Here is a 24,118-nt window from a genome sequence, read left to right as displayed (position 1 = left end):
GGAGAACATGCTCGAGCCAATCACCTTGGAGAACACACTCGAGCCAATCACCTTGGAGAACATGCTCGAGCCAATCACCTTGGAGAACACGCTCGAGCCAATCACCTTGGAGAACACGCTTGTGCTTTACGAGAGCCAATCATCTTCCGTTTCGATGCGAAGATTTGACGAATCCATGAGCATAACGCCAATTCAGGAGTAGTTTCACAGACACGATCCAAGCGATTCTGCCCTCCCTTATTTTCTTTTCAGGCATCGCGCCGGAGCTTTTGTATGCCCTAGAAAAGTTCTACGCCAACGTCCATAAACAAAATATTCCTGAGTACAAATGAAATTCCTTGTTTGCCGCTTGATCCGAAATCCATCGACATATTGAGCGTCCAAAACCTTGTTTGCTTGTTTGAACGCTCCGTCTGTGAAGATGCTCACTGTTGGCTGATACTAGTAACTTGTCAGCACCTGGTCATATGCGGATTCAGCGCCCAGTGGCAAGCAAGGAATTTCGTTTGTACTCAGAAAAGTCCTGTTTACGGAAGTTAGCGTAGAACCTTTCTACGACACTGGCCAGCTCTGGTGTACTGACTGAAGTTAAGCTCAGCACTGAGTACTGCTCTCTTTACAGTACGTATCGAAAAGTGGTGAATATAAGCGGTGAATATCTAGCAATTTCCACCACTTATGTAGATGGCCAATTGCATGAGGGTGAATATGGAATCAAGTATAAGCCAGTGTATAAAGAGCAAGAAGGTATGTATTTTTGCTTATGTATATAGCATACAGACAGACTAAGACAACAATAGTAACAGCACACACATTGAAGGGCAGTTGAGCGCAGATAGATGAGAGCAGAATAAAGGGAGAAGTCCTATGTTAAAAGGAATCACGCACCTGTTTGTACAGAGAGCTCCGCTACATCCTCCTCATGCAGGTTTGCAATGCGTTCGTCTGTTGACCGCATGGCATGGCTGAAGACACACACACACACAAACACACATATACACACATACACACAAACATACACATACACACATACACACACACACAAACACACACACACACACAAACACACATATATACACACACATACACACACACACACACACACACACACACACACACACACACATACACACACACACACATACAGTAAAACCTGGTTTATGCGACCATGACACGGTGCAAGGAAAAGCGGTCATTAAAACCAGGTGGTCTTTAGAACCAGGTCCCACACTCTCTGTGTAGAACTGTCTGTGCATGGAAAAACGGTCGTTAAGATCAGGTAGTGGTTAAAACGAGAGGTCACTCAAACCAGGTTTTACTGTACACACACATTTAAAGTGAACAAACATGCAATATACTCACCAGTTGATCACATGAAAATCCATACATGCGCACACATATAGTTGCCGACATTCCTGGCTGCACTCCTGCGCGCATTCCTGGCCGCACTCCTGCGCGCATTCCTGAACACACGCTTCCCACCGCCCAAACGCCTGCCCACACTCTTGTCCGCACATTTTTTGCCCACGCTCCCCTTCCCACACTTTTCTGCGCGCAGTCCTGACCGCACTACTGCCCACACTCCTGCCAACATTCCTGAACACAATCATGCTCGCACTCTTGCCTATACTCCTCCCCGCACTTCTCGGCTCGCATGCCTGATCACACTCCTTCCGGCACTCCTTCCCACAATTCCTCCAACGCTGATCAGTTCTACCCGCACTCCTCAGTCCTGCCCGCACTCCCCAGTCTTGCCCGCACTCATCAGTCCTGCCCGCACTACTGCATACACTTCTGCCCGCATTACTGCCTACATTTGCCCGCACTACCGACTAGTGGTGAAATCCGACATCTCCCCTCTCGGACACACGCTCGAGGATTGCCTCAACACTGCACGGGACAAAAAGCTATGGCTGGACTTCATTGACAAATGTACATCGGTGAAAAAAATGGCATGTACTTGTCATGTGCTAGAACCTGTATATGGTTTTTTTCGTCTGCTATTCTTCCTGCTGCAATCTATTTCATGGTGAAACAGTTGACAGATGCGTGGAATCCATTATCTGGGAGACATGCGACCCGTATTATTATTATTATTATGATTGCCACCTACAATTCTGCCCACACTTCTGCCTAAACTCTTCAGTGCTGCCTACACTACTGCCTGCACTACTGCCTGCACCACTGCCTACACTACTGCCTACACTACTGCCTACACTACTGCCTGCACTACTGCCTACACTACTGCCTACACTACTGCCTACACTACTGCCTACACTACTGCCTACACTACTGCCTACACTACTGCCTACACTACTGCCTACACTACTGCCTACACTACTGCCTAGACTACTGCCTACACTACTGCCTACACTACTGCCTGCACTACCGCCTGCACTACTGCCTACACTACTGCCTACACTACTGCCTACACTACTGCCTGCACTACTGCCTGCATTACTGCCTACACTACTGCCTACACTACTGCCTGCACTACTGCCTACACTACTGCCTACACTACTGCCTACACTACTGCCTGCACTACTGCCTGCACTACTGCCTACACTACTGCCTACACTACTGCCTACACTACTGCCCACACTACTGCCCACACTACTGCCTACACTACTGCCTACACTACTGCCTACACTACTGCCTACACTAATGCCTACACTACTGCCTACACTACTGCCTACACTACTGCCTACACTACTGCCTACACTACTGCCTACACTACTGCCTACACTACTGCCTACACTACTGCCTAGACTACTGCCTACACTACTGCCTGCACTACTGCCTACACTACTGCCTACACTACTGCCTACACTACTGCCTACACTACTGCCTACACTACTGCCTGCACTACTGCCTACACTACTGCCTACACTACTGCCTACACTACTGCCTGCACTACTGCCTGCACTACTGCCTGCATTACTGCCTACACTACTGCCTACACTACTGCCTACACTACTGCCTACACTACTGCCTGCACTACTGCCTACACTACTGCCTACCCTACTGCCTACAATACTGCCTACACTACTGCCTACACTACTGCCTACACTACTGCCCACACTACTGCCTGCACTACTGCCTACACTACTGCCTACACTACTGCCCACACTACTGCCTGCACTACTGCCCACACTACTGCCTACACTACTGCCTACACTACTGCCTACACTACCGCCTACACTACTGCCTACACTACTGCCTACACTACTGCCTACACTATTGCCTACACTACTGCCAGCACTACTGCCTACACTACTGCCTACACTACTGCCTACACCACTGCCTACACTACTGCCCGCAGTTCTCTTCACACACTTTACCTCACACTAGGCTTTAGGCAGTACACCCGTTCATGCACTCACCACAATATGCTGAAGTGAGTTTTTGCAAAACATGTTATTAAACAAACAGTGTAGGGAAATTATTGCTACTGCCTACTGACCAGCACTTTGGTCGAGTGGTTGTGGGCTTTCCTGCGAATCCCAAGGTTCTGAGTTCAAGACCAGTGCTGACACCAGTGAGCGTGTACTGTCTTAACATATGCTGTGATGCAAGCGTGAACCACTTTACATGCAGTTAACTGCTCTGACAACCACGGTTAACTGGCTACTGACTACACTGTCAGGGCTCACCACGACCGTACAAAGCGCCAATAACAGTCATTTGGATTTGACCATTCAGCGCATGGCAAAACGGGCTGTTTCTTGCAATTGTGGGGTGTTTTCTGAGTGGAACTTGGCTGTATTCGTTGGTTTTAGACATTAGGCGATTGTGGATTCGTGTTCAGAAAGTGTGTCTTTGGAGGGTTACCGTCTCGAATTTTTCGATTTTGCCTTCGTTTGGCTGAGATCGGATGGTTAAATCACTCAAACGCGAAGGCGTGCAAACAAGTGAATGAAGAGAAAATTAGAAACCAGGGACGGTAAACCGATAGAGAATTCCAAGACCTTGAAAATGAGCTATCGATGGTGAAAATCGGCCAAGGAGAACCGATGGTCTACTTTTTGAAGATATCAAGGTCGGCCGTGCGTCGCCGCGCGCACCAACAAAAACTGGCAGCCTTGCGCATATCGGGAAGTGCAACAAGAAAGGACGGAGGCGACAGCAAGCGTTCCAAGTGAAGAGTTTACCTTCGTGTTGACTCAAGCTAAGGACTCGTGCCAGTCAGGGATCATACCAGTCACCTCTCATCATGGTCATGACTAAGGGATTCATTTGTGGCCAGAAAACTCCCCACTCGCAGCGTGAAAGCTGCGAGGCCAAACAGAAAAGGGTGTGCCGAGTCGCAATCAGGAAATGCTGAGTTCTACAGACAACATTGGTTAGCTAGGCGCGGCAAATTCTTGTAGATGCCAGGACTCCAGTTCACCAGTACCTCACGGACATAATATAGTGGTCGACACCCACCAGCGGATTGAGAAAAATGACCAAGATGGCTTAGAGAAAGGACGTCTTCTCCGCGTGTCTTTCCCGACATCAAAGAACAAGATGCGCTTCGGCACTGGCCCTTTGCTGTACAGAGTAGAGACCAGGGAGTCGTAAAATACCGGTATTTTACGACTAGACTGTACATCGCTGTACATCGAGGAGCATGAACTCGGGTGCGTAGCCGCTATGACTGCACACACTCTGGCCTCGGCGCCATCGCCATGTTTTCAAAATGGTGGTCGACGCTTTTCGAATTTTGTATGGTCGGGTGAGCCCTGACTGTATTTGAAGTGAGGGTAACATAGAGGCAGCTAATGAGGTTTGCACCTTGTCGGGCATTGCTTGTGATACTTACTAAGTCACCTTCGCTGTCACGCACTGCATCTGCCACCCTGGTATCTCAGGCATGGTGGTGGCCTTGTACAAGCGAAACTTCCTAAACTGGTTGTGTTTCTCAACACAATTCTACAAACGGTTGTGTTACGCGTCTGCGATCTTTACTTTCTTCTCATGAACCTCAAAATAGGGAAATGTGTTTTAAAAGGATCTGGGAACTACACAGCTCAATAGGCCCTTTCTGGTTTCTAGGGATGACGCCGTCACATGAAAAGACCACATGAATCGGCCTTTCGGGAATCCATAAATAATTTTTTTTTTAAAGACCACATGAAAAGACCACATGAAAAGACCACATGAAAAGACCACATGAAAATACCACATGAAAAGACTACATGAAAAGACCACATGAAAAGACAACATGAAAATACCACATGAAAAGACTACATGAAAAGACCACATGAAAAGACCACATTAAAAGACCAGATGAAAAGACCACATGAAAAGACCACATGAAAATACTACATGAAAAGACCACATGAAAATGCCACATGAAAAGACCACATGAAAAGACCACATGAAAAGACCACATGAAAATACCACAGGAAAAGACTACATGAAAAGACCACATGAAAATGCCACATGAAAAGACCACATGAAAATGCTACATGAAAAGACCACATGAAAAGACCACATGAAAAGACTACATGAAAAGACCACATGAAAAGACCCCATGAAAAGACAACATGAAAAGTCGTCAGATGCCGCTTCTTTACGGATGGAGAGGAAAACTCAGATTCACCAATTATAGTATATGGGCAAAGGTGAAAACCCACTTTCTGCATCAATGTTGCCCTGTTTTCCACACCTCGTGTTCCCAACTCACTGTGGTGTACAGCCCAGTTGAAGCAATCCCCTTCAAGTCAGGACTTGATCATGATACATATACCTGTCATTGCACAATCATGGTCTGAGAACTCACTCACTGGGCCGGCCTGACTCATTATGTTGGAAATGGTGCAGTACATTTCACTGAATGTTACCTAGGACTGATTCAACGGTTCTATACTTCATTGTTGAGCAATGCACGCGTAGAACTTACAGTGGTGAAGTGGGTAGGACAGTACCACAGGTTTCATGAGCAGCATGACGCTCAGCATGGCCTGATACATTCAACAGGAAAGAACAGAAAACAGCATATGAAAAAGGCTATCCATGGCTCGGTGCAGACAAATTTGATTATAGGAATGGGTATAAATTGTAAACTGATTTCATAAAAGGTAAGCATAAAACACATTCCCAACTTGTCATGTATTCACTATCCACAGAGACAATGACTCTTTTTTTCGTACAGAATCTCCTGCAAACTGAAGTTCTCTTTGAGACCTGAGCAAGCTCATAGATCAAATGAGCCTCTAAATTCAAAAAGGTGGCTCACGTCATTTTTGAGCATTTTGAGTGATCTATACCATGGCATTGCTGTATCTCAGCAGATCACTTTGTAAAAACACCTAGGTCTAAAATTGTCATGTTTCACAGAGTTATAGGTGTTTCAAAAAGTGTTATTTTTCGTTGGCTGAGCGTAGCGAATGAAACGAAAAATGTATTTTTTTGCCAGCATTTTCACCATAATTACTGCACCAGGATTGCGTCAGCTGTTTTTTGTCAGTGTTCTCAAACTTTTCTCTTCATCGTGGTCTTTCTCTTTTCGTTGTAGTTTGCATTTTTGTTCGTCCGGGGAAGAGTTTGACCATGCCACAAACGAGAAGTAAAAACTCGCTGGCAAGCGTTTCGCTTGCACCCCTGGTTCAAATCCCAGTTCCACCCAGAAAAAAGCGGACCCAGTCCGCCTCACCTGGACCTGTCGGCACAGCCCGAAAGCGTATCCGTGCTGGCAACGTCGAGGAGCAAGTACCTGCTCCGGATCCTGTCATGGTTGGTCCCCCGGAGGTTGCCGGCTCCCCGCCAGCTTGGTTCGCGCAGGCCTTCAGACAGCTGTCAGAAGAGATCCAGGATGTCAAGAGAGAGAGACGAGGGCTGCACGGGCTGAGCTGGCAGCCTCCAAGTCGAACCACGTCATGTTGAAGCAAGCTGGCCTGCAAAAACAATTCGACGTAAACCAAACTGTGCTCGATGGCGTGGAGGAAGCGCTCACTCAACTGCCATCAGACGCGGCTGCATACCTAGCATAAATTAACGCGACCCTGACCCTCCGCCAGAAGCATCTCCGGATTGCGGACGCTTACGATTGGAAAACAGTCGAAGTATATGAAAACGGTGTGCTGGGTGACAGGATGGCAGATGAAAAGAGGATTGCTCAGGCGGCTGCAACAGCACGGCGGATAGCAGCACGTCCTGATAGCACGCGGGAGCATCAGCAGCGGAATTTTCGCACCCCCAGCCAGCAGTATATGTCGCGGCCGCCTGCACAGTTCGGCCGAAGAAACACTGGCTTCGGGGCGTTCGGAGACGGAGGCAGAGTTCTGGGCTCTGCGGGAGTCACCTGCTATGCCTGTGGACAGGTGGGTCACATGGCCAGAGTATGCCTCAGCCAGCAGCGTGGTCCACGGCAACACCAACCGTGATTTGGTGGAGCAGCCAATGGGCAATTCGGCGGCCCCAGTATGCTAAGTGCTTCACCAGCGGCAGCAGCCCTCATGCCAGCCCAGCACCCACAATAAGATAAGTGTGCACGGGCGGCTTAAGCCTTGTGTTAGTTTTTGGTGTGGTATTGGCGTGTCAGAGTATGTATTGAGGATTATTGGGTGTGGATATTTTTTGTGTTTCACTGCCCTTCCTCCTCCAAAGGTCATCTGTAATTCCCCTTGCTGTTATCTCCCATGCTGAGTTTGTGTCCTCCAATATCCGGGATTTATGTTTGTCGGGTGCCGTTGAGGAAGCCCCACTGGCCAGCTTAGTTGTGGTCAGTCCTTTGGGTGTTGTTCCAATGAAAAATGGGAAGCTGCGCCTAATATTTATCTGCGGTATGTTAATCAATTCCTAGCTGATATGCGTTTCTCTTTTGAAGATCTTCGTGTTATTCCCCAGTTATTTCAGTCCGAGTGCTTTATGTTCACATTTGACTTGGAGGAGGCATAGTTATTGGATTTTTTCTTGTCTTGGAAAGCAATGGTGTAGATTTATATGGGCTGGGCTTGATCCTATGCGCAAATGGGTGCTAGCGGAGTGCTGTCACTACAGTCTATGGAGGGCATGCATGTTTGTGTGAGGCTCCCTGGGAGCAAAGGTGTGCAACACTTGGTGATCTGCATGCCTATGGGAGGCAGAGCGTGAGCTCCCTGGGAGCGTGTGTGTCATTCCCACCTGGTGGGCAGGTTCTGCATGTGTTTTCCGAAGGGGACAATGTGCGACGGGACACTGGGTTATCTGCATGCCAGTGAGAGGCAGGCCTGGAGCTCCCTGGGAGCGGGTTGGTCATCCCCACTTGGGTGGTTAGGTTGTGCATGTGTTTGCCCAAGGGGACAATGTGTTACGGGATGCTGTTGTCTGCTGGGTCGGGTTTGTTTGTGGCTCGGAAGCCTACGGAATGAGCTGCTATCATGCTATCATGCATGGGACTCGTTTACGATGGCCATTAATGAGGACCCATGGTTGTTGTTGTTTTTTTGCTGACTGGGTTGCGTGTTTCTGCCTATTTTGCTTCTCCTTGTGTCATTCTTGTCAGGCCCGTTCGCGTTCTGGGTCGAGGTGGACGCTGTGACACAACCGTCCCTGAAACCTCTGGCGGACCTGCTAAGGACAGTGACTTGGAAGGATGTTGCTAGCTCCACTGCGTCTGCGTACCAGCTCGCGTTACACTGATGGGAAAAGTGGACCGTACCGTGTCAAGTTACGTCATTCCCAGCGGCACCCACCAGCGTGTGCTTATACATCGTCAAGTTTTGCAGTCACAGTGTACCATGGGGCCAATAAACCAATTTGTGGCGGCATTGCACTGGGCGCATTGTAAGGCGGATTGGCAGGATCCCCACAACATACCGTGGTGAGACAATTGCTCACTGCTGCAAGACGTCTTTGTGCCCGACCAATCAATCGCCGCTCACCCTTGAGGTCGGTGGTGTTCAACAAGGTCGTCGCCACACTGGCTATCCCTACCGCCCCGTTGCAGGACTGGCAAACCGCAGCGTTGCTTGTCCTCGGCTTCACTGCTCTGCTTCGCTGGGACAATTTACAACGCCTCACGCCTCAGGATATCTCCATTTGCGTCACGCATATGTCCCTCCACCTGCGACAACGCAAGAACGACCAGTTGCGCCAGGGCGATGTGGTCATGGTGAGCCGACTGGAGCAGCAGGCTACTACACCATGTCCTGTGTCGGCCATAGAGGGTTTCATGGAGAGAGCACGGCATGTACCCACTCAACCTCTCTTTGGCAAGGTCTCCGCAGCAACCCACCAGTCATGTCTGCGGGGAAAGATGACATACGCCCGGGCGCGCGAATTGATCCACACAGCTCTCGCCCGCGTAGGTGAAGACCCCACAAGGTATGGCATGCACAGTCTCCGCTCGGGGGGAGCGACGGCAGCGGCCAATGCTGGCGTGCCAGAGCGCCTTGTTCAGGGGCAAGGGGGTTGGAAGTCATCCACATGTAAGAACGTGTATGTGTAGGATTCCCTCAAGGACATGCTGTCAGTGTCTCGCGCTACACTGCACCAGTGACTGTCGGGTCGGCTATCCTTTCCGTCGTGAGTGAACAAAAACCACACTACTACTGTGATCTGTATCTTTCTGTTGTGTGTGGGTGTGTCTGTGGTGTACGCAGAGGCCAGCTAGCTGGCAAAAAGTGGTATTTTTCGTTGGCTGAGCGTAGCGAATGAAACGAAAAATGTATTTTTTTGCCAGCATTTTCATCATAGTTACGGCATCAGGATTGCGTCAGCTGTTTTTTTGTCAGTGTTCTCAAACTTTTCTCTTCATCGTGGTCTTTCTCTTTTCGCTGTAGTTTCCCACCCGCCCTCCCCTTTATTCTCACTTCGAGATAGGTCCTGCAGGCTACGTTTTGTTCATTTATCTTATGGGGTTATTCTAACCAGTTTTTTCCTCAGAGTTGTGCCTCCGCCGGGGTCCCGAGGTTTTTTTCCGCCAGCTTCGGGCTGGTTAATTATCCGGCGGCCCTATTCGCCACAGTGGTTCACTTTTTGCATTATGTTGGTCTGGTACATATGTGTACATGTATATGTGTGAGGTGGCATGCCCTTCTTCATGCTCATCTATACACTACGCTAAGCTCTTCCATCTTCCACCGTGAGTGAACAAAGACCACACTACTACTGTGATCTGTATCTTTCTGTTGTGTGTGGGTGTGTCTGGGGTGTACGCAGAGAGGCCAGTTAGCTGGCAAAAAGTGAGTTATACATCACTTTATGCGGAAAACACAACTTTAAAATGCATTTTCTCAGTACTGCGTGAAACGACATAAGCGTGGATGTTCCCAAGTTGTACTTATTGTAGTGTTGAGATACCCAATTCAAATATATCAATACAATACAAAACACCAAAAATAGAAAAAAGCCTCTTTTCCGATCTAGAGGCTCAAGTTGTGTTGCAAGATAGTGTGAAGTAGACATTTGCACACAAGTAAACTAACACTAGCATACAGGGAGCACACATGGTGTATTGAGAACATTCAACTTTACCAGCATCATCTTGGCGAGCGGCAGTGGACTGACTGGCTTGATCAGAGTGTGACTGGCTGTTCGAAGGAACGCTCTCTGCCGAGTCTGATTGAACAGTAGAGGAAGTGAATTAAAAAAATATCCATGTCTCGGTGCAGAAATATTCGATTATAGGAATGTGTATTAAATGCTAAAGGTCAGCATAACCCACATACCTAACCAGTCATGTGTTTATTATCCACAGGGAAAATAATTCTTTTTTTGGTATAGAATCCCATGCAAACTGAAGTTCTCTTTGAGACCTGAGAAAGCCCATAGATCAAGTTGTGTTGCAAGATAGTGTGAAGTAGACATTTGCACACAAGTAAGTAAACTAGCAGTAGCATACAGAGAGCACACATGGTGTATTGAGAACATTCTACTTTAAATAAGCGACGAGGAGATAATAGCTTTCCATGATGAGTGAGTCATGAAAAATGATCAGGAAATTTTGCATTTAGATTCATTATAATTATTATTCTCTTCTTTTTGTTTCGTAACGTCCGCCTTGCTAAAACTGTTCTGGACTTGTTTTATCGGTTGAACGCGACCTTCTCGACATCAAGTTTTAAGTTGGTGCATTCGCCTCCTAATGCATGCTGCCAGAACACTCTGATTGACTTTTCTATGAATGAAGCCACAGTTTTCACATCTGACAATAACGAGATTGCTTCAACATTTCTACACCTAGGTACCTGACAGTAACGAGATTGTTTCAATACTCCTACACCTAGGTACAGTTGAACATCGATTATCCGACCACCTCTGGGCAGACAACTGTCAGGCGGTGTTCAGATAAGGCAAATGTTCCGGATAAGAAAAAAAATGTCACTCACACACTTTCAGTGGTTATTACTAGCCGCACGACCTTTTTACTTTTTACTTTTCAAAATTTTCGTATTTTTTGAATGGCTCACTACATGCACAGTGCGTACTCTACGGCACGTGCGCCCAGAAAAACTGTTACGGATAATCGAATGGTCGGATAGTCAATGTGCGGATAATCGATGTTCAACTGTACCTGGCTCGGAATTTGCATTCACGGTGCTTGCAATGCTTTTCTCTTCTCCAGCACATTTCAAGACAAGATGATACAGTTTGTTTTACATCACCAGGCATACACATATGGGATAGGTGTGCAATGAGATTGGTAATCTTTCTACTCATGATTAGTCACACACGTTTAATCCACACACTTGTGATAAGTCACACACCATTGACTCATGCACTCAGCATAAGTCAAGCACTTTCGAAAGAAGGACATTACATTTTTCGACAGGCAAGCGCAGCGAGGTAGGTAATAACAATATTTTCGGGCAATATTTTTCGGTTGCAAGTATGGCATCTAATGTGTTCTTTATCGTTATTTCTTTTCCAGGCTTCCTCGATCAGGTTTGAGTCTCCTCAGGGTCCTTGCCCTCCCAACCTTCATTTCTGTGCACATCAATCTCGCTTTTTCAAATTAAATTTTGCTATGATGTGATTTGCCTGCTATCATGATGCCATACAATCACCATTGGGGACATGCACCTGGTTTTTCACCTCACTACTACGTGCTTCCGCGCGAGGATTTTTACCAGCTGGCGCGATCCAGGAAAATGAATCTGACCATCCCACGTACTTCAATTAGCAGCGCTGTTCTGCATTGTGACCCGTCCTTATAATCCTCGTGCATACCGTCTTCTTTCTATTTAAAACATTCTGTTCTCAGTCAGTATTTCTAGACTTCTCTCGTTATCCGATTCACATCTATCTGCGGTCAACTGCCCTCCAATTAGTGTGCTGTTCCTATTTATGAATATGTCTGTCAAACAGAGAGGTTCCAGGCTGTCCAAGAGAGTGCTCAATACCGAGAGGCAGAGCGGGTTCAGACAATAAGAGGACAAAGATAGTATTTTAACTCTGCGTTTCACGCACTAAGCCATCATCAGAAAACAGTTATCCGTACAGCTGAACAAACGAGTCACGTTGGTGATACATGAACATGTACGCAGAACTAACGTAAGTCGTTGTTACTTCATTACCGGGTGACATGTTCTTGCATGAATCGGAGAGCGACGTGTTCTTGACAGAATATTGTTCAAGTTTGTTAGGACAGATCGTGGACAAGTACTGGTGCATGTGGCACGGGATGCGACGACCTTGGTGAACACACTCGAGCCAATCACCTTAAAGAGCACGCTCGTGCTTTACGTGAGCCAGTCATCGTCCCCGTTTCGATGAGAAGATTTGACCAATCTGTGAGCATCATTTTCGGGAGTCGGTTAATAGACAGCAATCTAAGCGATTCAGCCCTCCCATATTTTCTTTCCAGGCAGCGCTCCGGAGCGGTTGCGTGCCCTAGAAAAGTTCTACGCCAACGTCCATAAGCAGAACATTTCTGAGTACAAACGAAATTCCTTGCTTGCCGCTCGATCCGCTATCCATGGACATGCCGAGCGAACAAAACCTTGTTTGCTCGCTGGCTGATAACTTGTCACCACCTGGTCACATGCCGATTTCATTTGTACTCAGAAAAGTCCTGTTTACAGAAGTTAGCGTAGAAATGTCCTACGGCACTCGCCATCTCCGGTGCGCTGACTGAAGAGAAATCAAGCGCAGCACCGAGTACTGCTCTCTTTACAGTAAGTATCGAAAAGTGGTGAATATAATCGGTGAATATCTAGCAATATCCACTATGCCTGTAGATAGCCAATTGCATGAGGGTGAATTTGGAATGAAGTATAAGTCAGTGTATGTAGAGCAAGAACTGAAGGTATGTATTTTTGTGTGTTTTCGTGTATGTATATAGCATACAGACAGACTAAGACAACAATGGTAACAGAACACACATTGAAGGGCAGTTGAGTGCAGATAGATGAGAACAGGATAAAGAGAGCAGTCTTATGTTAAAAGGAATAACGCACCTGTTTCTTCAGAGAGCTCCGCTTCATCCTCTTCGTACAGGTTTGCAATGCGTTCGTCCGTTGACCACATGGCATGGCTGTAGATACACTCGCACACGCACACACACACACACACACACACACACACACACACACACACACACACACACACACACACACACACACACACACACACATACAAACCCACAAACACGTTCAAAATGAACAAACATGGAACATACTAACCATTTGATGACAAAATTCGATACTTGCACACACACACACACACATGTAGCTGCCCACATTGCTAGCCGTACTCCTGCACGCATCCCTGCTCATACTCTTGCCAATGCCCAAACTCCTGCCCACACTCCTGTCTGCACACTTTGCCCACACTGCCCCTGCCCACACTCCCAGCCCACACTCCCAGCCCACACTCCCTGCCCACACTTCTCTGTCCACACCCCCCCCCCCCCACACTCCCCCTGCCCACACTCCCAGCCCATACTTCTCTGCCCACACTCTCCCCCGCCCACACTTCTCTGCCCACACTCCCCTGCCCACACTTCTCTACCCACACTCCCTGCCCACACTCCCCTGCCCACACTCCCCTGCCCACACTCCCCTACCCACACTTCTCTACCATGGCTCCGGGTTCACGGATATGTGTTTACTGGCTGACATTATGCCATCCTTGGTTAGTGCACCCACACAATTACTGGCCACAGTGTGAGCGGACCTAGCTTCCCCAGTTGACCCCCTTTCAGAAGAACAGTGTACACTCTGCCCACACTCCCCTGCTCACACTCCCCTGCCCACACTCCCCTGCCCACACTCCCCTGCCCACACTCCCCCGCCCACACTTCCCTGCCCATACTTCTCTGCCCACACTTCTCTGCGCGCATTCCTGATCACACTCCTGCCCACACTCTCCTGCCCACCCTTCTCTGCCCACACTCCCTGCCCTCTTTTCTCTGCCCGCACTTCTCTGCCCACACTCCCTGCCCACACTCCCCTGCCCACACGTCTCTGCGCGCATTCCTGATCACACTCCTACCCACACTCCTGCCCACACTCCTGCCAGCCTTTATGAACATGCTCATACTCCTCCCCTCACTTCTCTGCTCGCATTCTTGATTACACTCCTGCCAGCCTTTCTGAACACGCTCATACTCCTCCCCTCACTTCTCTGCTCGCATTCTTGATCACACTCCTGCCAGCCTTTCTGAACACGCTCATACTCCTCCCCTCACTTCTCTGCTCGCATTCTTGATCACACTCCTGCCAGCCTTTCTGAACACGCTCATACTCCTCCCCTCACTTCTCTGCTCGCATTCTTGATCACACTCCTGCCAGCCTTTCTGAACACGCTCATACTCCTCCCCTCACTTCTCTGCTCGCATTCTTGATCACACTCCTGCCAGCCTTTCTGAACACGCTCATACTCCTCCCCTCACTTCTCGGCTCGCATTCTTGATCACACTCCTGCCCACACGCCTGCCAGCACTCCTTCCCACAAGCGCGCGAAGGACTAAAGGGACCGTCACTTAATTTTTGCCGACTACCCGCCAAAAAATCTTTTCGTTTCACGTGTCAGACACGTCCGCGTGCGCCTACGATCACGACTAGCGACTACGTAGTCGACTCGCTACCTTTCACGTCAAGCAATCTGTTCACGCCACATGGCTGGATATCGATACTAGTTCGTCCACCAACAATTGAAATTAATGTTTCTCACTTGAACACTCTGTAGAGCTGTCGCTGTCGTGACAAGGCCGTGTATACTCCAAATCTACATGTAGGATGAAGAGTAACAGTAAATACTCCTGATAATGCTGATAATGAAGTTTGCTCCACAATCGCTCAGAATGCTAATGTGTGTCCATGGAGTACTAAAACGCCCAACGTGGATGAAACGGACAACAGCAGCGGCTAGAGCGTTCTCCTTCCTCGGTGAACACTGCTACAAGACACTATGCTTGATGATTCACCAAACACCAAGTTACCATCGTTGGGGGCCAATTCAGTAGTTTTCAGGCACCAGCGAGTTGTTCGTCCCGCAACTAACTTTGAGTCTTTCTTCAACACTTCGTAGAGCAGCCGCGCAAGGCCTTTCCTTCACGTTAGGGTAGCGATCCTTCCAAGATGCTATCGCCATTCATTGTTACTTTTTACTACTGTACAATGACACTCCAGTAGTGTTTCTCCGAAAATCAAGTCAACTGCCATTACTGAGTAAAGAGTCAGTACTCTCACAACAGACTCAGTAGCAGCTCGGCCTAGCGCCTAGCTGGACTTGTAAAAATTAAAAATAATTTGCAAGTCTTCAATCATGTATTGTTTGCTTGTACGCGCTATCGATATCCAGCCACGTGGCGTGAACAGATTGCTTGACGTGAAAGGTAGCGAGTCGACTACGTAGTCGCTAGTCGTGATCGTAGGCGCACGCGGAATTGTCTGACACGTAAAACGAAAAGATATTTTTGGCGGGTAGTCGGCAAAAATTAAGTGATGGTCCCTTTAGTCCTTCGCAGCGCCACTCCCTCCAACGCTGCTCAGTCCTGCCCCACTCCTCACAACTACCTACACTAGTACCTACACTACTGCCTGCACTACTGCCTACACTACTGCTTGCACTACTGCCTACACTACTGCCTACACTACTGCCTACACTACTGCCTACACTACTGCCTACACTACTGCCTGCACTACTGCCTACACTACTGCCTACACTACTGCCTGCACTACTGCCTACACTACTGCCTACACTACTGCCTACACTACTGCCTACACTACTGCCTACACTACTGCCTACACTACTGCCTACACTACTGCCTACACTTCTGCCTACACTACTGCCTGCACTACTGCCTACACTACTGCCTACACTACTGCCTACACTACTGCCTACACTACTGCCTACACTACTGCCTACACTACTGCCTACACTACTGCCTACACTTCTGCCTACACTACTGCCTACACTACTGCTTGCACTACTGCCTACACTACTGCCTACACTACTGCCTACACTACTGCCTACACTACTGCCTGCACTACTGCCTACACTACTGCCTACACTACTGCCTACACTACTGCCTACACTTCTGCCTACACTACTACACAATTGTCTGACACGTAAAACGAAAAGATATTTTTGGCGGGTAGTCGGCAAAAATTAAGTGATGGTCCCTTTAGTCCTTCGCAGCGCCACTCCCTCCAACGCTGCTCAGTCCTGCCCCCACTCCTCACAACTACCTACACTAGTACCTACACTACTGCCTACACTACTGCCTGCACTACTGCCTACACTACTGCTTGCACTACTGCCTACACTACTGCCTACACTACTGCCTACACTACTGCCTACACTACTGCCTACACTACTGCCTGCACTACTGCCTACACTACTGCCTACACTACTGCCTGCACTACTGCCTACACTACTGCCTACACTACTGCCTACACTACTGCCTACACTACTGCCTACACTACTGCCTACACTACTGCCTACACTACTGCCTACACTTCTGCCTACACTACTGCCTGCACTACTGCCTACACTACTGCCTACACTACTGCCTACACTACTGCCTACACTACTGCCTACACTACTGCCTACACTACTGCCTACACTACTGCCTACACTTCTGCCTACACTACTGCCTACACTACTGCCTACACTTCTGCCTACACTACTGCCTACATTACTGCCTACACTACTGCCTACACTACTGCCTACACTTCTGCCTGCACTACTGCCTGCACCACTGCCTACACTTCTGCACGCAGTTACACATTTTACCCAGGCGCGTAGCACCGCCGTTGGCGGTGGTCTGGCCAGGGGGGGGGGGGGGTTCTTGGGGGGGGATCTTCCCCCGGAAATATTTTGAAATTAGGGTGCAAAATCCTGCATTCTGGGCACCTTTGGCATTGTTTTACTATTTCCAAGAAAACAACTATGGACAGCATTTAAAGCCTGTTATCTCATCCACCATTGAATAGGTGTACAAAAACTCTCAGCAAAACTAGCGAGGAAAAGAAATGCAGGCAAGAAATAATAATATGTGTCAGATGGCGTACAATATGCATTGAAACAATAAGTATAATATTTATTACTGTGCATGGTCCCGCTGCTGTGTACGAAAGCCAAAGCCGCGGAAATAAGACAAGAAGAGCAATCACAGGCAAACTGCTAGCTGGGTTACTAAGCTGAAAGATCAGCATCCGTGAATGTGCCAAATATTGAGCGGCGGTGATCACTGCTGGTGACATCGACGAAGGCATTGCCCAACTACACCACAGACAGTGCATCTGTCCTGTCCTTGTGCGTCTGGAGGAGCATGACTGAATTTAACCGACTCTGGCCCATTGTGGAGCGGAGATAGGTCTTGATTCTCCGTATTGCTGAGAAGGATCTCTCGCTGATAGCGTTCGGAGCTGGGCTTACCAGAATCAAGCGCACCAGCTTCACAACTTCAGACAGAAGCTGCCTCTGAGATGTGGAGTAGCCCCACAAGAACTTCAGCACAGACCTAAACGTGACATCGTCATCAGAGGTCAGCTGCGTCTGAAGGAGGGAAAACTGGGTCAGAAGGAGGTTGGAGTCGAGATCCTCGCCGTACAACTCTGTCACTGCCTTGAACTCGTCTGTAGCGTCCACCCCTTTGGCACTCTTCAAGAGAAGGTTCTCCATCTGCGTGTATATGGCGAATCCCTTCTGATTAAACCGGGTCTGGATGGAGGACTTGGCACTGTCAAGCACTTCATAATACAGCTGCCGATAGCGGCCTTCCGGGGAGCTGGGGTGGTATGCTGGCTCATCTCCACCTTCATACCTCTGTGGACGTTTGCGTTTGCGAGGGAACTGCGGTTCAGAGACATCAAACTGGTGACTTTTTGCCACAGTAGCCTCCCAGAACATCGAGAATGAATTCTCTGTGCTCATCTTTGTGATTGTGTCCACCGTCAAACGTGCTATTTTCTGGGCTTCGGCAGCAAACATTGTTGAACTCTGGAGGGAAACAGAAAGGTTGTCACCATGTGCCAGGACAAGACGGGCCAAACTGATTCCAAAGATGGAGTTGAAAGTCTCCATTTGAGCCTTCACTCCGATTACGCGAGCACGCACGTCGGGGTCCACACTCCCAGCCAGAACTTCATCCCACAGTTCTTGCAAGACCAGATAGTTATTCAGGATGCTTTGCAGACTCTTGCCTCGAACTGTCCAGCGGGTCGGGCACAGCACACGGAATCCTGGTGTGTAGGGCGAGATCTCACCCTTCAGGACGTCAAACCGGGCATTTCGTTTTTGCGAGTACTTAATTAACTTGCTGATCTCGCAGGTGACATCGAGGGAATCTCTGGTCAGCACAGTCGTCTTGATGGTGTCGCACATTGCCAGGTTCAGAGAGTGCCCGTAGCAGTGCACAAAATTAGCCCTTGGCTCTTCATCTCCCAACTGCTTCGCGACACCAGATCTGTGACCAGCCATATTTGTGGCACCGTCGTAGCATTGGCCTCGGCAACAGTTGAGTCGGTTGGAGGTTGAGTCGCAGCATGCAGTCCCGGATAGCCGCAACGAGCGTATCTGCAGATATGTTGTCAATCTGGCACAAACCAACGAAATCTTCATGAGCTTCCAACTCCTGGTCAACCCACCGGAAGCACAACGCCAGCTGTTCCTTGTAAGATACATCTGCGCACTCATCGGCCATTACGCTGAACACCTCAGCAGTATGGATGGACTTGGCCACATTCCGGAGTATGCTATGCGACATTAGCTGAATGATTTCGTTCTGGATTTCGGGGGAGCAGTACTTATACACTCGTCGCTCCAGCCAGGCACGCAACTCGGGAGTATGTAGCTTCTGTAGTTGCAGCAGTTGCATAAAGTTCGACTCTGCATCGCCGTGGCCACGCAAGGGAAGACCTTGGCGACCCAAAAACTTCATGTTCTCTAGGATTCTGACGAACATTCGCCGATTCAGGGCTTTCTCCTTGGCATGGGCTTGACTTAGCGCCTCACCAACGTCCGGGACAGTCTGCGGTAGCACAAGAATCACCTGGACAGCGTCGATATGACACAGCGACTTTTCGTGACGGCGGAACCCCTCCGTGGCATCTTTCCAATTCTTGAAGCCCTTAGAAATGAAGGCCGAGTCCTTCGATGGCGCTTTCAGCTTCCCTTGCTGATCAGCAAAGGAACACAAATGGCAGGTCACAGAATCCGTCGACTCGTAGTGCAACCAGTTGAATTTATCGAACCAAGCTGGTTGAAACGGACGCTCAACGATCGATGTTCGCCCGAAACTTCGCTTTGGAAAAGCAAAGTTCCGAGGCTGATGAGCCTCCATGGTGTCCACACAAGCAGCAATCAGAGAGAAAAAGACACACAACTACGAGAATTCTTTGGAAAAAGTGGAACACAAAAAGCAGCGGATCAGCGAAGGCGTGCAAGCGAAAAGCGTCCGGGGATGCGCATCACACAGTGTACATGGTCGTAGGCCATACCGGTAGCCCTATATGCACGTACACTCGCATGTGTTACGCGTAGGGCTCCCTGGTGCAAGCCAGGAAGTCGTACGACCCCCTACGACTCCCTGGTGTAGGCGATGCAGCCTTGCAGGGCCTTCAAAAAAACGTGGTTGGGCGAAAAAGTGGTCATTTCATTAAGCAAGCAGTGTAGGGAAATTATTGCCACTGCCTACTGACCAGTACTTTGGCCGAGTGGTTGTGGGCTTGCCTGCAAATCCCAAGGGTCTGAGTTCAAGACCAGTGCTGACACCAGTGAGCATGTACTTTGTTAACAAATGCTGTGATGCAAGCGTGAACCACTTTACATCCAGTTAACTGCTCTGACAACCACTGTTAACTGTGTACTCACTACACTGTATTCGTAGTGAGGGTAACATAGATGCAGCTAACAAGGTTTGCAACTTGTCAGGCATTGCTTTTGATACTAAGTTACCCTTGCTGTCACGTGCTACATCTGCCACCCTGGTATCTCAGGCATGGTGGTGGCCTTGTACAAGCAAAACTTCCTAAACTGGTTGTGTTTCTCAACACAATTGCATAGGCGATTTGGTTGCGTATCTGCAATCTCTACTTTCTTCTGATTATGTACTTCAAATAGGGAAATGTGTTTTAAAGAGGATCTGGGAACTACACAGCTCAATAAGACCTTTCTGGTTTCTAGGGATGACGACACCGCCACATGAAAATACCACATGAAAAGACCACATGAAAAGACCACATGCAAAGGCGTCAGATGCCGCTTTTTTACGGATGGAGAGGAAAATTCAGATCCACCAATTACAGTATATGGGCAAAGGTGAAAACCCACTTTCTGCATCAATGTTGCCCTGTTTTCCACACCTCGTGTTCCCAACTCACTGTGGTGTACAGCACAATTGAAGCAATCCTCTTCAAGTCAGGACTTGATCATGATACATATACCTGTCATTGCACAATCATGGTCTGAGAACTCACTCACTGGGCCGGGATGACTCATTATGTTGGAAATGGTGCAGTACATTTCACTGAACTTTACCTAGGACTGATTCAACGGTTCTATACTTCATTGTTGAGTAATACATGCGTAGAACTTACAGTGGTGAAGTGGATAGGAAAATCCCACAGCTTCCATGACCAGCGTGATGCTCAGCATGGCCTGATACATTCAACAGGAAAAAACAGAAAACAGATTTTAAAACTATCCCTGTCTCTGTGCAGAAGTATTCGATTATAGGAATGGGTATCAAATCATCAAGGTTAGCATAACACATACCTAACCAGTCATGTGTTCATTATCCACAGAGAAAATAATTCATTTTGTCGTATAGAATCCCATGCAAACAGAAGTTCTCTTTGAGACCTGAGCAAGCCCATGGATCAAGTTGTGTTGCAAGATAGTGTGAAGTAGACATTTGCACACAAGTAAACTAACACTAGCATACAGGGAGCACACATGGTGTATTGAGCACATTCAACTTTACCAGCATCATCTTGGCGAGCAGCAGTGGACTGACTGGCTTGATCAGAGTGTGACTGGCTGCCAGAAGAAACGCTCTCCGCGGAGTCTGACTGAACAGTCGAGGAAATAGCTCCGGCAGAGACCGGCTGGACGGCTTGCACCCGACGCTTCCGGAATATATCTGGGAAATCGGTCGCCAGCTGCAGTGTGGAGAGTAACAAATATACAAACAAGCAACAAACATGGCTCTGATATCAACATCAGCTATTGTCAATATCATCCACACCACTGAGAGTGAAATCAATGAGAGGTACACGGCCGAGAATACATTGTGCATTGCGTAATGGTAGGTGACAGATGTATTGTTGAGTAAAATGTTAGAACAACTTGCATACATCAACAGACACACATAGGCAGAGAGGGGGGAGAAGTAGAGAGAGACTGGGAGAGAGAGAGAGAGAGAGACTGAGGGAGACTGAGAGAGAGACTGAGAGAGAGGGGCGTGTGCAACAGGCCATCACACTCACCAGTTCTTCATGCTGCCGTAGCACCTTGCAGATCTTTGCAAAGCGCTGGGCGTTCGGTGATTTCACTAGCAGCTGGTGAAGCTTGGTCGAGGTGTGATGGTAGTCGGTAACTGCCCAGCTGTGGACCAATGCTGCTGCAGCGTGTAGATGATTACTGTGCCCACGTGATGAAGATGATGATGTAAGGCCCAGGCAGGTGGCTAGCGCAGGCAGGTCGGACTCACCAAGGCTTTCTCGGATGGACTCAAAGGACTTTGCAGAGAGCAGTGAAGCATGGTTGACCGGCCATTCGAGAAGAAGCGGGGCACGATCAACGTCACGTTGGCTAGTGGAGAGATGACCCTTTGTTGCTACGGATGATCGGACGTCCTCTGCGTCGTACACAGCGAAATCAAACTTGTCGCTTGGCTCGTGGAGGTGCTGACGAATGGAAGCAGAGCTGAGGATGCTTGTGGAGTAGCTAGTACCCGGGCTATACTGTGCTGCTAGGTCACCAAACACCTTGCGCAACAGAGCCAGCAGACAATAGCCATCTAGCGTATCTTCAACGGGCGCATGGACAACAGCGACAGCTTGGCGCAGGCTGTCCGTGACGGAGATGCAACCACGGGCTGTAGAATGGACAGGAGCCACTACCACCAGATTCTTCCAGAGCTCAGCAGGAATGCCGTGAAGCTCGTGGAAATAGGCGTACAGCTCTGTCTGTAGCCGGATAACAAGAGCAGTGGAGAAGCAGTGCTGAGTCGTGAAAGAGACTCCTGCGCACGCCGACCGAGATGATGAATCTTTCTTGGCCAGTGAGCCGAGGCAGTTGTCAGCGGTCGGAAGACGGCTGGGTGCCAGGATCCTTCCTTTCTCCTGGAGCAATACACCTAGTTGTATCACCATCTGCAGCAGCAGAGGGCCCTGACCTTCTGCTCCCTCGCAGCTGTTAAGCTTGCCAAGGACTTCCTGGACCTTCGCAACACCATCTATGAAGTGCAGCATATCTTCGTCATCAAGCCCAGGTGGTGCGAAAATGAGACCAATGACCTTGGAGAGCAACCAGTTGGGTCGGTTAACAATGATGTCGTCCAGCTCAGGTGATGAGAAAGAAACAATCTAGAAACAAAAACACGATATGCAAACCCATACACACAGCAACACACATAGTTGTAAGCCGATGCACTGTACATGCCCAAATATGGATGCAAACACATTCCACTGCATGCGCAGACAGAAGGATAGTAAAAAGGCCAAACACCTCCAAAATAAAACATAACAAAGCAAGTCAACCAGCCAATCCTCGACGTGTCATGACAGCACACTTTGCCTGACCCCACATTGAGAGACAATGCGAAACTGTTAAATGAACCATCCTAAGTTTTAAAGAAATGGATGTAAGGGACACGGGTAGAGATGCCCTGGCTTGAGTTGCACGGAAATCAGTGCCGTATCCTCTCATGGACACAAATACTATCGTCTGGTGCCAGCCAAAGCAGGACTATGCAGCACATCCTAATAGAAACTCACTGTTGAAGATCAATCCATCAAAGGTGCAAAGCACAATGCACCCATTGTCAATCATTTCTTTATCAGCCTAAAGCCAGCAATCTGTAGGTGATATCCCCTGCTGTCAAGCCCCAGCTAGCCATACTGTGCACAGCAACACACTAAACCTGTTCCACAATTTTCACTTCACCTTGAAGTTTCCAGCAGCCTTACACTTACTAGTATCGGTGTATAGCTGGTCTACCACTGAATAATAGATAATAAACTACAGCTAATTGCAGGATGGGCATCGTAATGTTCTAGATATGGGCTTTAAAAGAAGTAGGAACAAATCAAACCGGTTGCATCTTTCCCTCAAACCAACGAATAAGAACAAATCTAGTTTAGGGGTGGTTGCAAACGTTTTTTTGTTGTTCCTGAGACGAGCATCATTCGTTGGAGGGGTTGGGGGGGGGGCAAAAATCGCAAGTCGACCGACACTAGGGTCAATTCATCGGAAACTGTCCCGCTGGCTTTTGAAAGTTCGATCTGGGCCGAATTGAGGATCAAAAACCCACTTTAAATCTCAAGAATCTCATTCTTGGTTTGGGATTTGCTTCTCCACATATTTTGCCATGGCATACCTATTCAAATTTTGTAAACCTGGCTGAATTTCTATTTATGGATACGAGTTAAGACACTTTCTGACTGTATAAAGTATCATGTTACAGTGATGGAGAGTTACTCTCGTATCCATAATGCCTTTTTCCTTTCTACATTTATTTATGGCTCAACATCCG

General features: G+C 48.3%; 1 protein-coding gene across 1 annotated transcript in view; it reads right to left on the bottom strand.

Moving 5' to 3' along the window:
• The window catches only part of LOC135826975 (uncharacterized), a 122,772-nt gene that overhangs the window by 6,132 nt on the left and 92,522 nt on the right, over positions 1 to 24,118 (bottom strand). Inside the window, exons 10-16 of the mRNA XM_065339500.1 lie at positions 21,849 to 22,949; positions 21,344 to 21,521; positions 20,958 to 21,018; positions 13,368 to 13,444; positions 10,444 to 10,527; positions 5,888 to 5,948; positions 889 to 965 (exon numbers count right to left, since the gene is read on the bottom strand). Of these exons, the coding sequence (XP_065195572.1) occupies positions 889 to 965; positions 5,888 to 5,948; positions 10,444 to 10,527; positions 13,368 to 13,444; positions 20,958 to 21,018; positions 21,344 to 21,521; positions 21,849 to 22,949 (1,639 nt within the window). The remainder of the gene's footprint in view (positions 1 to 888; positions 966 to 5,887; positions 5,949 to 10,443; positions 10,528 to 13,367; positions 13,445 to 20,957; positions 21,019 to 21,343; positions 21,522 to 21,848; positions 22,950 to 24,118) is intronic.

Source organism: Sycon ciliatum, chromosome 11, assembly GCF_964019385.1.
Source record: "Sycon ciliatum chromosome 11, ocSycCili1.1, whole genome shotgun sequence".
Lineage (NCBI taxonomy): Eukaryota > Metazoa > Porifera > Calcarea > Leucosolenida > Sycettidae > Sycon > Sycon ciliatum.
The sequence above is the reverse complement of the archived record's forward strand: the minus strand, read 5'-3'. Positions and strand labels throughout refer to the sequence as shown.